The sequence below is a fragment of the Oncorhynchus kisutch genome, linkage group LG15 (assembly GCF_002021735.2).
Source record: "Oncorhynchus kisutch isolate 150728-3 linkage group LG15, Okis_V2, whole genome shotgun sequence".
Lineage (NCBI taxonomy): Eukaryota > Metazoa > Chordata > Actinopteri > Salmoniformes > Salmonidae > Oncorhynchus > Oncorhynchus kisutch.
The window spans coordinates 9,930,306-9,944,749 of record NC_034188.2 but is presented as its reverse complement, the minus strand read 5'-3'; the positions used below and the strand labels follow the sequence as shown (position 1 = coordinate 9,944,749).

The 14,444-nt window shown below is 42.1% G+C and overlaps 1 protein-coding gene across 1 annotated transcript; it reads left to right on the top strand.

Annotated features, from left to right (window-relative positions):
- Nucleotides 1–43: 43 nt before the first annotated feature.
- Nucleotides 44–5,822, top strand: LOC109880542 (beta-1,4-galactosyltransferase 7). Its single transcript, XM_020472740.1, has 6 exons — nucleotides 44–922; nucleotides 1,907–2,239; nucleotides 2,487–2,712; nucleotides 4,455–4,538; nucleotides 4,778–4,882; nucleotides 5,027–5,822. The coding sequence occupies exons 1-6, from the start codon at nucleotides 783–785 to the stop codon at nucleotides 5,180–5,182; spliced, it is 1,044 nt and encodes a 347-aa protein (XP_020328329.1). The 5' UTR covers nucleotides 44–782; the 3' UTR covers nucleotides 5,183–5,822.
- The last annotated feature ends 8,622 nt before the right edge of the window (nucleotides 5,823–14,444 follow it).

Genomic DNA, 14,444 nt, shown 5'->3' with positions numbered 1-14,444 from the left:
CACTTTGACCAACAAAAGGATTAGATCAGAGGTGGGTCCATCCATAGGGAATGCGTTCTATAGTTCCGCAAATGCATAGGAACGTTGTCTATATAACGTGTTTCCCCCGGAGCAATATCATAGGCGGACCTTATAAATTCAGGTGTTGATATTTTCTTGTGTAGAAGCTCTTTAGCGAAATAACTATTTATTTCAATGTAACTTTCGTATTGTAGTGTGTGAAATACAGTTAATTATTGAAACAAGTTATATTTGTATAGTTTGTTGCTAGACTTTTTTGTTTCCCGAAATCCACGTGTCTCACCACAGAACAATATTTGTCTCATTGTGCAGTAGGACATGGATAGGAACAACATTTCCTTGCTCTGCTATGTTGCAACGTGTACACCCGGGGCGTCGTCATTACGCCGATTCTGTTGTAAAACATTTCTTAAATAGAATGAAACGAGGCGGGACCAACCTTCATTTGTCCAATAGAAACTCTCGTTTTAGTTGCTAAACGTTCTGCAACTGTTTGGACTAATGATTACACCCCTGCTAGGTAGCTATCAACGAGCAGCAATGTTGCTCTGTTATTAGCCAGCGTCAAGCCAAAGCTTTGCCAATGTAATAAGAACATTGGCACGGCATTTCACTTTCAGTAACCAAAGTCGTAATGTGATATTTCGAGGAAGAATATGACAAGAACACCAGTTGGACATCAAAATAATCCGACTGCAAAGGAGGGAGCCAGGAATAATGAAGAGGTTCGATTGTAGAATCACGACGACATTCTCTGTTTTATGAGGAGCTACTGTCAGAATCTGGGGAATAGCATAACTGGATTTTTCTGTGAAATCTTGAAGCTGTTGTCATTTGCAACCTCGAAAATGATGTATTCATCAAGAAGGAAACCAGTCCTCTATTTCAAAGAAGACCGAAGGTAAAACATAACGGTAGCCCTGATGTTCACAATGACCCTATCATAGGATTAGTCTAGATGAGTGAACCGATATTAGCAAGCTAGTAAATGTTTCATTTGTATCTACTAGCTTGTGAATCATACCAATACACTAATAACGTTACTGTAGGTACACTAAACCCTAAATCTCTGGCTATTACATTGGTACACTTGCCTATTTCGTTAAAAACGAATGCAGCTGGTGTAAATTGATTGCAGTCAGATGTTTAAGATGGTTGAAATATTTCTTAGTATTGTTCAACCTCAAAGAAATGAGACACTAAAAGTACCTCATCCAGAGGAGTGTAGTTGACTACAATAGAAGAGTTATCAGTGAGTAGATGAGGACAATAGAAGAAGAGTAATCAGTGAATAGATGAGGACAATAGAAGAGAATTCAGTGAATAGATGAGGACAATAGAAGAGTATTCAGTGAATAGATGAGGACAATAGAAGAAGAGTAATCAGTGAATAGATGAGGACAATAGAAGAAGAGTATTCAGTGAATAGATGAGGACAATAGAAGAAGAGTAATCAGTGAATAGATGAGGACAATAGAAGAAGAGTGTTATCAGTGAATAGATGAGGACAATAGAAGAAGAGTATTCAGTGGATAGATGAGGACAATAGAAGAAGAGTGCTATCAGTGAGTAGATGAGGACAATAGGAAGTGTGTTGCTCTCAGATTTTGTTGTGTGAAATAATGTTGGTGGGTTGATTTTTAGTTAGATTTCTGGTAAAATTGCGTGATAGTATTTTAAACCAGCCATTCCTTACAATCTAGACGTAGCCATTGCATACAGTGTGTGTGGGTTTGGTTGTGCAAGCGTTTAGTGTACAATACTTATGCCTAGCTGAGTTAATACTACTAAACCTCTCACTTGGTCAGTTTGTGGTTCAGGTGTGTAACATACCATAGATTGACTGCACTACATTGCTGAATGAGACTTGCTATTACTATTACAGATTCTGGTCTGGGAAATGCACAGTCTACAAACTATTTGGTCTGTGTGTGGTGCTGGTACTGGTCTCCCTCCTATGGCTCCAACTCAGCTGTACAGGAGACATGAGCCGGGTTGTAGTGGATGACGGACGCATCCCCCATCAGCCTTGTCCGCTGGAGAGACAGGCATCCGTTGCGGACGACCCTTCCTGGGGTCCTCACAAGCTGGCCCTCCTGATACCTTTCAGGGAGAGGTTTGAGGAGCTGCTGGTGTTTGTCCCCTTCATGCACACCTTCTTGAACAACAAGAAAATACTGCATAAGATCTTTGTAATTAACCAGATGGATCACTATCGGTAAGTGATGGAAGACATTATGTTGCCTCATTAGTCATTAGGCCTACAACAGAAGTGCTGTTACTGTCTAATCTGAAGGCCACAATATATTTTCTATTCTATTTTAGTCCAGTGGTTGTTGATGAATTCTGATTGGCACAGGGGAACTATAGTCTGGATGTGTGCCTCGTGCCTCGTTGCACCTTACCAATGAAATATTGACTCCTCCTGGTAGTAAATAATGAGTTCCACCCATATCTCACCGCAGGTTCAACAGAGCCTCTCTCATTAACGTTGGTTACACGGAGAGTGGTAACGACACTGATTACATCGCCATGCATGATGTGGACTTGTTACCTCTGAATGAAGCTCTGGACTATGGTTTCCCAGAGGAGGGCCCGTTCCACGTGGCCTCACCAGAGCTGCACCCCCTGTATCACTACAAGACATACGTGGGAGGAATCCTGCTGCTCACCAAACAGCATTATCACATGGTTGGTTAGCCTGTTGTTTGTTAATCAGTCATTATCACGTGGCCTATTGTTTGTTTCAGTCATTATCACATGATAGGTTAGCCTGTTTGTTAATCAGTCATTATCACATGGCCTATTGTTTGTTTCAGTCATTATCACATGGTAGGTTAGCCTGTTTGTTAATCAGTCATTATCACATGGCCTATTGTTTGTTTCAGTCATTATCACATGGTAGGTTAGCCTGTTTGTTAATCAGTCATTATCACATGGCCTATTGTTTGTTTCAGTCATTATCACATGGTAGGTTAGCCTGTTTGTTAATCAGTCATTATCACATGGCCTATTGTTTGTTTCAGTCATTATCACATGGTAGGTTAGCCCATTGTTAAGATAATCATTCATTATCAGTAATAATAGACAGCACTTCAGAGCTCTAGTACATTCAATTCATTATTTACCCATACACATATTCTAATAAAATTGTATTCATCACATGCACCAAATACAACTGATGTAAACTTTACAGTGAAAAGCTTGCTTACAAGCCCTTTCCCAACAATGCAGAGTTTAAAAATAGTAACACGTGAGGAATAAAATAAAATACACAAGAATAGAGCTATATACTGGAAGTACCAGTACCAGATCAATGTGGAGCTATATACTGGAAGTACCAGTACCAGATCAATGTGGAGCTATATACTGGAAGTACCAGTACCAGATCAATGTGGAGCTATATACAGGAAGTACCAGTACCAGATCAGTGTGGAGCTATATACTGGAAGTACCAGTACCAGATCAATGTGGAGCTATATACAGGAAGTACCAGTACCAGATCAATGTGGAGCTATATACTGGAAGTACCAGTACCAGATCAATGTGGAGCTATATACAGGAAGTACCAGTACCAGATCAGTGTGGAGCTATATACAGGAAGTACCAGTACCAGATCAGTGTGGAGCTATATACAGGAAGTACCAGTACCAGATCAATGTGGAGTTATATACAGGAAGTACCAGTACCAGATCAATGTGCAGGGTATTTAAGGTAGATATGTACATGAAGGCAGGGTAAAGTGACTAGGCATCCGGATAGATAATAATAAGGTATTTGAGGTTGATATGTACATGAAGGCAGGGTAAAGTGACTAGGCATCCGGATAGATAATAATAAGGTATTTGAGGTTGATATGTACATGAAGGTAGGGTAAAGTGACTAGTCATCAGGATAGATAATAAGGTATTTGAGTTTGATATGTACATGAAGGCAGGGTAAAGTGACTAGGCATCCGGATAGATAATAATAAGGTATTTGAGGTTGATATGTACATGAAGGCAGGGTAAAGTGACTAGGCATCCGGATAGATAATAATAAGGTATTTGAGGTTGATATGTACATGAAGGCAGGGTAAAGTGACTAGTCATCAGGATAGATAATAAGGTATTTGAGGTAGATATGTACATGAAGGCAGGGTAAAGTGACTAGTCATCAGGATAGATAATAATAAGGTATTTGAGGTTGATATGTACATGAAGGCAGGGTAAAGTGACTAGGTATCAGGATATATAATAATAATAAGGTATTTGAGGTAGATATGTACATGAAGGCAGGGTAAAGTGACTAGGTATCAGGATAGATAATAATAAGGTATTTGAGGTAGATATGTACATGAAGGCAGGGTAAAGTGACTCGTCATCAGGATAGATAACGATTGTACAGGGTGGCAGTGTGTTGTTTTAGCTGTGTCGTGTTCTGTGTTCCTAAAGTGCAACGGCATGTCCAACCGGTTCTGGGGATGGGGGAGAGAAGACGATGAATTCTACAGGAGACTAAGAACTGCTGGATTACAGGTAAACCAGGACTGTCCTTTACGTGTCACAAAGAGACAGAGATCGCTGGCTAATCCTTAAAATTACTCCAAAAGAATGACAAGCCAATGACTGATAAGCATCAGTGTCTGACTCTTCTACCTACACATTAGGAAAACTACAGAGTACGTTTGCATGTAGACCAGTAAAAAAAAAAAACTGTTGCCACGTCTCTAAATATAAGGAATAATATAATCAATCTGTCATTTTCTGTTTGCCAGCTCTTCAGGCCCAGTGGGATAAAAACAGGGTATAAAACCTTTGGCCACATCCATGACCCTGCCTGGAGGAAGAGAGACCAGAAGAGAGTGGCTGCACAGAAACAGGTAGAGATGCATTCACTGGGAACCTCCTACCGTGTTGTATTGCTATGTGTTGCATTCTCAGATAAACGGATACTGAATTGATCTCTTTGGTTGTATTTCTAATCACACTACTGACATTGTTTTTCTCTCCTCGTTTTTTGGAAGGAACAATTCAAGGTTGACCCTGAGGGCGGGTTGACTAACTTGCAGTACAAGGTGGAGTCGAGACAGGAGCTGACTATTAGTGGAGCCCCTGTCACTGTCCTCAACACCAAACTGGAGTGTGACACAGACAAGACTCCCTGGTGTCTGCTGAACTAATAGGACCCCAATGATAGACCCATGCTGCCTCTCACCTGGGTTATGTTCATTATCCACCAAACGGAATAAAACAGACTAAAACAGGGTGGGACTACCTGAGCTTCTCCAATAAGAAACACTTGTTTTTGTGTGCCCTAATGAATGTGACCCTGGCGCTACAGAGGGGTGATGTTTCCCCTGCTTGAAGTGTCTGGAAGACATGGATAAAAAAAATAAAAAAATGTAGATTATTATTTTATTTTTTTCTAAAAGAAACGCATCGGAAGACATCTTTTGGCTGACCCAGAGAAGAGGCTTTGGCCTTTGACCCCAGCAACGCCTTCCCGCATTGGAGAGATGGAATGTATTTATATTGAACTAACTATATGATGTCATCCTTTAGAACTGTGTCTAACTTGCATTCAGAACTGTGAGTGACTGGATCTGTGAGTGACTGGATCTGTGAGTGACTGGATCCGTGAGTGACTGGATCCGTGAGTGACTGGATCCGTGAGTGACTGGATCCGTGAGTGACTGGTTCTGTGAGTGACTGGATCTCATGCAGGCCTAACTTCAGGGGCTTTGAACTACAGACTCTTTGCCAATATTGACGATACATGAAAGGAAAGTTGTACTGAAATAATAAGCAATGGCCTTTGTATCTGTTTGTTTGTTTGTTTATTTATTTATTTTTACCCTTATTTTACTTGGTAAGTTGACTGAGAACACATTCTCATTTACAGCAACGACCTGGGGAATAGTTACAGGAGGGGGGGATGAATGAGCCAATTGGAAGCTGGGGATGATTAGATGACCATGATGGTATGAGGGCCAGATTGGGAATTTAGCCAGGACACCGGGGTTAACACCCATATTCTTGTGATAAGTGTCATGGGATCTTTAGTGACCACAGAGAGTCAGAACACCCGTTTAACGCCCCATCTGAAAGACGGCACCTTACACAGAGCAATGTCCTCAATCACTGCCCGGGGGGTATTGGGATATTTATTTAGACCAGAGGAAAGGGGTGCCTCCTACTGGCCCTCCAACACCACTTCCAGCAGCATCTGGGCTGGACCAACACTGCTGAGCTTCAGAGGCCAGCCAGCAGTAGGATGTAGGGATGGTTTGCTGCTGGGTGTGATCCAGATGGACCAACACTGCTGAGCTTCAGAGGCCAGCCAGCAGTAGGATGTAGGGATGGTTTGCTGCTGGGTGTGATCCAGATGGACCAACACTGCTGAGCTTCAGAGGCCAGCCAGCAGTAGGATGTAGGGATGGTTTTCTGCTGGGTGTGATCCAGATGGACCAACACTGCTGGGTGTGATCCAGATGGACCAACACTGCTGGGTGTGATCCAGATGGACCAACACTGCTGAGCTTCAGAGGCCAGCCAGCAGTAGGATGTAGGAATGGTTTGCTGCTGGGTGTGATCCAGATGGACCAACACTGCTGAGCTTCAGAGGCCAGCCAGCAGTAGGATGTAGGGATGGTTTGCTGCTGGGTGTGATCCAGATGGACCAACACTGCTGAGCTTCAGAGGCCAGCCAGCAGTAGGATGTAGGGATGGTTTTCTGCTGGGTGTGATCCAGATGGACCAACACTGCTGAGCTTCAGAGGCCAGCCAGCAGTAGGATGTAGGGATGGTTTGCTGCTGGGTGTGATCCAGATGGACCAACACTGCTGAGCTTCAGAGGCCAGCCAGCAGTAGGATGTAGGGATGGTTTGCTGCTGGGTGTGATCCAGATGGACCAACACTGCTGAGCTTCAGAGGCCAGCCAGCAGTAGGATGTAGGAATGGTTTGCTGCTGGGTGTGATCCAGATGGACCAACACTGCTGAGCTTCAGAGGCCAGCCAGCAGTAGGATGTAGGGATGGTTTTCTGCTGGGTGTGATCCAGATGGACCAACACTGCTGGGTGTGATCCAGATGGACCATTTGCACTTTTCAGGAGTCCCTCTGTCCCTCAGCTGAAGTCTGCAATAATGTCTGGCTTAATATATTATCATCAGAGTTACTATGAAAGGGTTTTCTTTCCGACATTGTAATGCACCTGGATTGGCATGCCATTTCCATGATCCGTAGCGTTGTATTCTCATCCGGTATCCATTGTAACCCACCACGTGCTCAACTGGTAGTGAGTTGAGTGTCAGGGTGCCATTTTGACTTTTTTGGTGATGGTAAAACAGTTAAGGTTTACAGCCGTGCTTTAGAAGGTTATCAGAGCCCGACTAGACATTATGAAGGTATTTTGGGGTAAATTAAGGTGTGTTTACAACAGTTTGGCCATATACCATATTGCTGTTATGTATTTTTTGGATGACTAGACAAGTCAATGGTACCGTCAATGTATTTGTACAATAGTCAGTATGTAAATGAAGTTATGACTCAAAAACATGGGGAAAGCATGCATTGTCTTTGTTTCCCCCTCGTGTATAAAGTTCTTCATTGTACATAATATGAATGAACACATCTGTATTGTATTTTCAATACTTAACATCATCCATTTGATCTGTTTGAAGTTCTGTCTGACAGAAGACCGTTGTACCTGAGCTTTGTTCTGTTGACATCCCTCACTATAATTGGGGGGGGGATACAGCACATGTTGCAGTTTATCTACTCAATAAATGCATATTAGGGATAGTTAACTGATGGTACTCTCTGATTTGAGAGTGTAAATTAAGGTGTGTTAGTAGCCTGTCATTCCAGGTGTGACTTTAATCTTACTGATCCTGTAAACAGACAGTAATGAGTACTTTCACACACTCTTGAAGTCAACCCTGCATTGTCTCACTGGTTATAGACAAGCCTAATTTTGAATCCACTAGAAATGTAAAAACAGATACTTGTACCACTACCAAGAAGTCTACAATATACTGTGTCTGTAATTTAGCATATGACATAAGTTTATAAAAATCGGGCATAACTTGTTATGCATTTAAAGTCTGCTCAAGACCGTAGAAGTTATGCCTACTTCTGCTTCATGACTATTTTTTATTTAACCTTTATTTAACTAGGCAAGTCAGTTAAGAACAAATTCTTATTTACAATTACGGTCTACCAAAAGGCAAAAAGCCTCGTGCGGGAACAGGGGCTGGGATAAAAAATAAAAATATAGGACAAAACACACATCACGACCAGAGAGACACCACACCATTACATAAAGAGAGACCTAAGACAACAGCATAGCATGGCAGCAACACATGACAACACTCAATAATGATTACCTTTGTGGTGATTTGTCACTTCAGCCCCGCATGCAAAGCCCCTGTCTGAAGTCTTTGTCAGGTCATAATTGATCCATCGGCTCTTGGTCGACCAGAACACCGCCCCATGACGACAGCTTTACACTAATCTCCTCAAAGTAGTTTTTGACTCGATGGGACAACACCTTTCAGGCCCTATGCTCTATCTTTTGAGGCGGGGTATAAAGTCCTCGCCTCCCGCCTGGAGAAGGAGCCACATTGAGCCACACTCTCGCAACATGACGAGAGGAAGCCTGAGCGCGAGTTCCTTCAACGGGACATCTTCTTTCTCCTTACCATCATATTTTCCTATTTGTGGTGGAGTAACGGACATCTCGTCATGGTTACCAAACAAGGTTCTATTAACGACAAAAACAAATAAAGCGTGCTCCTTCAGTGTTGAAGTTATCCTTTCCGTGGGCCCTTCCTGGGAAGCAGCTGCACAACAAGCCATGAACAACCAACAACCAGGCGGAGGCGAAGGCACCATCCAGCGATGCTGACTTGGTCGCATATTGGAGACACAAATTCACTTCACACTGTTTACTACCAGCATCTAAGTGGTTGTAATCCAGGTCTGTATAACGGTGAGATCAATTTATGTCCTCAATGTTTCCGACTTTGATTGTTTTGGCCCAAGGGATATTAGCCTACATGATAGGTTTCGTATTGCATTGTCTTGTAAAACTGATGATCTGACTCTTCTTAATTACAAATGGGAAATGGAATAGGTGTCATTGTGATAATGCAGGCCATGTTGGATAATGTGTAAGGAAGAATATTGTTTGGAAATTAATGTTTGTTTTCTCTGCAGGGCAACCGGGCAGGCTTTCCAGGGGAACCTTCGTGCGGAGATCTGGCAGGAGAATCCGTACCAGTTACACCGACGACCAGCTGACCAAACTAGAAGAAGTGTTCAGTAAGCAGCGGTACATGACAGGGACTGAGAAGATGCTTCTGGCCTCAGCGCTGAGACTGACCCAGATACAGGTCAAAGTCTGGTTCCAGAACAGGAGAACGCGGTAGAGGAAGGCCCATGGGGACATTGCCGGTGTACCGGAGAGCCACGCTCACCGTGAAACACCGAGCAAGGAGACGGAAGAGTTGATTTCCTTCACGATGATTCTTGAATTATTGTCAAACAAGAGAGACTTGTCTATATTTTACCACCGTGTGACCTGGCATGGGATGCTTCAGCTCGTCAATCAGCTATCAACTAGGCTGAAGATTTAGCCGTGTCATTTTTGTAATGTATTTTATATTCTTCTTTCACAACATCTCTTATGTGATTTAGTTTTTTTCATCTCTTCCTTTTCACACAGACTTTTTTATTGTGATTCTTTTCAGTTTATGTTGTGCATTTATCCATGTACTGAACCCAGGATATAGGCCTAGCTTTCTGTACTGAACCCAGGATATAGGCCTAGCCCTCTGTACTGAACCCATGATATAGGCCTAACCCTCTGTACTGAACCCAGGATATAGGCCTATCCCTCTGTACTGAACCCAGGATATAGGCCTAACCCTCTGTACTGAACCCAGGATATAGGCCTAGCCCTCTGTACTGAACCCAGGATATAGGCCTAGCCCTCTGTACTGAACCCAGGATATAAGCCTAGCCCTCTGTACTGAACCCAGGATATAGGCCTAGCTTTCTGTACTGAACCCAGGATATAGGCCTATCCCTCTGTACTGAACCCAGGATATAGGCCTAGCCCTCTGTACTGAACCCAGGATATAGGCCTAGCCCTCTGTACTGAACCCAGATTATAGGCCTAGCCCTCTGTACTGAACCCAGGATATAGGCCTAACCCTCTGTACTGAACCCAAGGATATAGGCCTTGCTTTCTGTACTGAACCCAGGATATAGTTGCTCTCTGTACTGAACCCAGGATATAGGCCTAACCCTCTGTACTGAACCCAGGATATAGGCCTAACCCTCTGTACTGAACCCAGGATATAGGCCTAACCCTCTGTACTGAACCCAAGGATATAGGCCTTGCTTTCTGTACTGAACCCAGGATATAGGCCTAACCCTCTGTACTGAACCCAGGATATAGGCCTAGCCCTCTGTACTGAACCCAGGATATAGGCCTAGCCTCCTACTTCTATACTGCTGTTTTTTTCTGTTCTACTGATTACTGTCTCTATATGTTTGTTTTGACTGATATTTTTTAGCTACTTGATATGCAATTCGCTTGTATTTTTGTCTAATAAATATTTGGTCTATAGATGAGAAATGGTGTACAATAATTTCCATATAGAAAATGCTGTGTCCAAAACAGAAAGTGTTTGATTTATTAAAGAACAAACTGCAAACAGCTATAAGTAAATATATAATCTAAATCGCTCAATTCTAATATACTCGAATGGCAATAGTGTGATGGACACAAGACTGCAGGTATAGCCCCGAACTGAGCGACTAATGCATTATGGGCCACTACAGTCTGTTAATTCGTTTTCCATGAGTAAAGAAGTCGCTCCAGGCATACTGGCCCTCACTTAACCAGGTATTATGTTCCTAGAAGCCAGGTGTGTGGAGGTAAAAGCTTAAAGTCAGACCTAACACTGACATTCTTCTCCCTAATTGACCTTTATGGACTCGAGCTGACAGAGACAGGAAATGTTTGTGCGCGAGAGTAAATAAATGAGACCGCACTGAGAGAGAGACAGCAATTATAGGCGCGCAAACGTCCCCCAATTTGAGCCTAAATATGCTTCAAGTTTAAATTGCAATTAGGTAGTAGATGGAAGTTTTCATTATGTAGATATTACAAAATAATACACGTGAAATTAATCAATATTATATTCTTAACTATAATAAAGTTATAGTAATTCGGGGTACATTTTAAAAATCACATTGTTTAATTGAATTTAAACACATTTTTGCAAATAGGTAATTATGAAAAATATAAGGCCTTGTATTTTTTTTATTAAAATATATATCATCCATTCTTTCCCAGATCTCATTTGAACGTAACATCAATGTTATCTTAAAAAGCCACTAGAGAGCGCCATCAACATGGGCATTGACCAAATCAATTGAGCTCCCCCAGATAACCAATTAATTCACTTGACATCATTCATTTACCACCAAATTAAATGTAAATTCAAATAAATGATTAAGCCAGCAGATGATATGACAAAACTATGTCTGCCAACTTTGCCTTTGACAGCTGTACTTAACTAAGGCTATACTGTAAGTATTTGAATGAATAAAGTTATGAGTAAAATACTGAATTAATATCACAAACAAAGATGCATATTCAAGGGGACTGTTTCCATTCCTCATTCGATGTACTGAAACTATACATGTAATCTGTAATGACCTGACGTGTCGATGAATGTTCCATTCAACAGAGTTCTGTCCTTTGTAGCTTACTATATAGAATAACGTAAATGGCAGGCATTTCCTATAACACATCCTATTTCTGTTCCTTTCTGAATAGAGTAACCTCATTCCTTGTAAAAGGGACTTAACTCCAGTTAGCTGATTCAAGGCAGACCATGTAGGGGGACAATAATCACATTTTAACTCGGCTTTACTCCCCTGCATGCCTACAAAAACTCCAGCTGCTTAATCCCTCTTTTCAGACCAGCAAAATCTATCATTAATTGCCGGAGGCAAAATTAATAGTTGTTAATGGCCGCCTGAATCAAAGGCTCCGGGGCTAGATCTGCCAGTTAAACCTATTAATTCTATACAGGGGGACTGGGCGGTATGGGATCGGTATAGGGGACAAGAGGGGTGGAGACAACTCCTTTGGGTCTCACTGGGCTCTTTGGCCCTTGGTGGTTCACATCAGCTTCCACAGGAGCAGATCATGAAAGATGGAAGCTGGGGGGGGCTTTTGTGGTTCGTCCCTGATTATTTCTCCCCTGAAAGGACTGACATCTGTCCTGGGTTCCTGGGACTGGCTGAGTCTCTGATCTACTGGTACCCCCCCCCCCCCCCCCCCCCCCGCCCTCTTCTCCCTCAACAACATCTAAGATGGTAACTACCAAAAGAGGGAGGGAAGGCACCATGGACATAACATAAAGAAGCAATATTTCCAGACCTTTGACCTTAGTAAAAAAAAAAACTCTTTAGTTGACCTATTCTCAAAATGAGTTTCATTTTGCAGACCTATAGGTCTATTCTATAAAGGACTTTCATTTTGCAGACCTATGTACAGTGCATTACGAAAGTATTCAGACCCCTTGACTTTTTCCACATTTTGTTACATTACATCCTTATTCTAAAATGTATTAAATCTACACACAATACCCGATAATGACAAAGCAAAACACATCTGTATTTGGGGAGTTTCTCCCATTCTTCTCTGCAGATCCTCTCAATCTCTGTCAGGTTGGATGGGGAGCATCGCTGCACAGATATTTTCAGGTCTCTTCAGAGATGTTCGATCGGGTTCAGGTCCGGGCTCTGGCTGAGCCACTCAAGGACATTCAGAGACTTGTCCTGAAGCCACTCCTGTGTTGTCTTGGCTGTGTGCTTACAGTTGTTGTCCTGTTGGAAGGTGAACCTTTGCCCCAGTCTGAGGTCCTGAGCACTCTGGAGCAGGTTTTCATCAAGAATCTCTCTGTACTTTGCTTCGTTCATCTTTCCCTCGATCCTGACTAGTCCTGACTAGTCTCCCAGTCCTTGCCACTGAAAAAAATCCCCACAGCATGATGCTGCAACCACCAAGCTTCACCGTAGGGATGGTGCCAGGTTTCCTCCAGATGTGAAACTTGGCACTTGGCAAAGAGTTCAATTTTGGTTTCATCAGACCAGAGCATCTTGTTTCTCATAGTCTGAGAGTGTTTAGGTGCCTTTTGGAAAACTCCAAGCGGGCTGTCATGGGCCTTTTACTGAGGAGTGGCTTCCATCTGGCCCCTATAACATAAAGGCCTGATTGGTGGAGTGCTGCAAAGATCGTTGTCCTTCTGGAAGGTTCTCCCATCTCCACAGAGGAACTCTGTGAACTCTCTGTCAGAGTGACCATAGGGTTCTTGGTCACCTCCCTGACCAAGGCCATTCTCCCCCTATTGCTCAGTTTGGCCGGACGGCTCTAGGAAGAGTCTTGGTGGTTCCAAACTTCTTCCATTTAAGAATGATGGAGGTCACTGTGTTCTTGGGGACCTTCAATGCTGTGCCTCGACACAATCCTATCTCGGTGCTCTACGGACAATTCCTTCGACTTCATGGCTTGGTTTTTGCTCTGACATGCACTGTCAACCGTGGGAACTTAAATAGACAGGTGTGTGCCTTTGCAAATCATGTCCAATCAATTGAATTTACAGCAGGTGCCACTCCAATCAAGTTGTAGAAACATCTCAAGGATTATCAATGGAAACAGGAAGCACATGAGCTCCATTTTGAGTGTCATAGCAAAGGGTCTAAATACTTATGTAAATAAGGTATTTCAAAAAAAAATCTGTTTTTGCTTTGTCATTATGGGGTATTGTGATGTCACTATGGGGTATTGTGATGTCATTATGGGGTATTGTGTGTAGATTGATGAGGATTATTTTTTCCATCCATTTTAGAATAACAAAATGTGTAAAAGAGAAAGGGTCTGAATACCTTCCCGAATTCACTTTAAAAGACTTTCAGTCCACAGTGATTCTGGATACCTTGATAAATGAAAACAAATCATAGTAAACCCCAGAGATATTTTGTAGTTAATCCCTAGAATTATCATGTTTAAATTGTTAGAAGTGGCTTTAAAGGTTTGGACTAGTCTGATCTAATTGATCAATTAACCTACAAGTGCCACTGTCAGCTATGGGCTATAGAATACATTACAAGAATCATTTTGTGTGAAAACCTTTTCTATTGTTTTCTATTAGGAGGCTAATTTCCTAGATTTTAGGGACCATTTGGGGCATGACGAGACGACATAGGGCATAATAAACTTGTTATAAGTAAGTTATAATTACTAAATCATTAATTAACAAGAAAATCCTTCAAATTATGTTTCTTCTGATTTAATATAATATCACTTTGCAATATTGAAAAAAACGCATATCGATAGGCTACTAGTCACTAGTAATTT

Bases quoted from the DNA above. Each gene is read 5' to 3' on its own strand.
- LOC109880542 (XM_020472740.1), top strand. From the start codon at position 783: ATGAGGAGCTACTGTCAGAATCTGGGGAATAGCATAACTGGATTTTTC. The intron at 2,240-2,486 runs GTAAGTGATGGA...ATCTCACCGCAG, and splicing joins AACCAGATGGATCACTATCG to GTTCAACAGAGCCTCTCTCA. The intron at 4,539-4,777 runs GTAAACCAGGAC...TCTGTTTGCCAG, and splicing joins TAAGAACTGCTGGATTACAG to CTCTTCAGGCCCAGTGGGAT.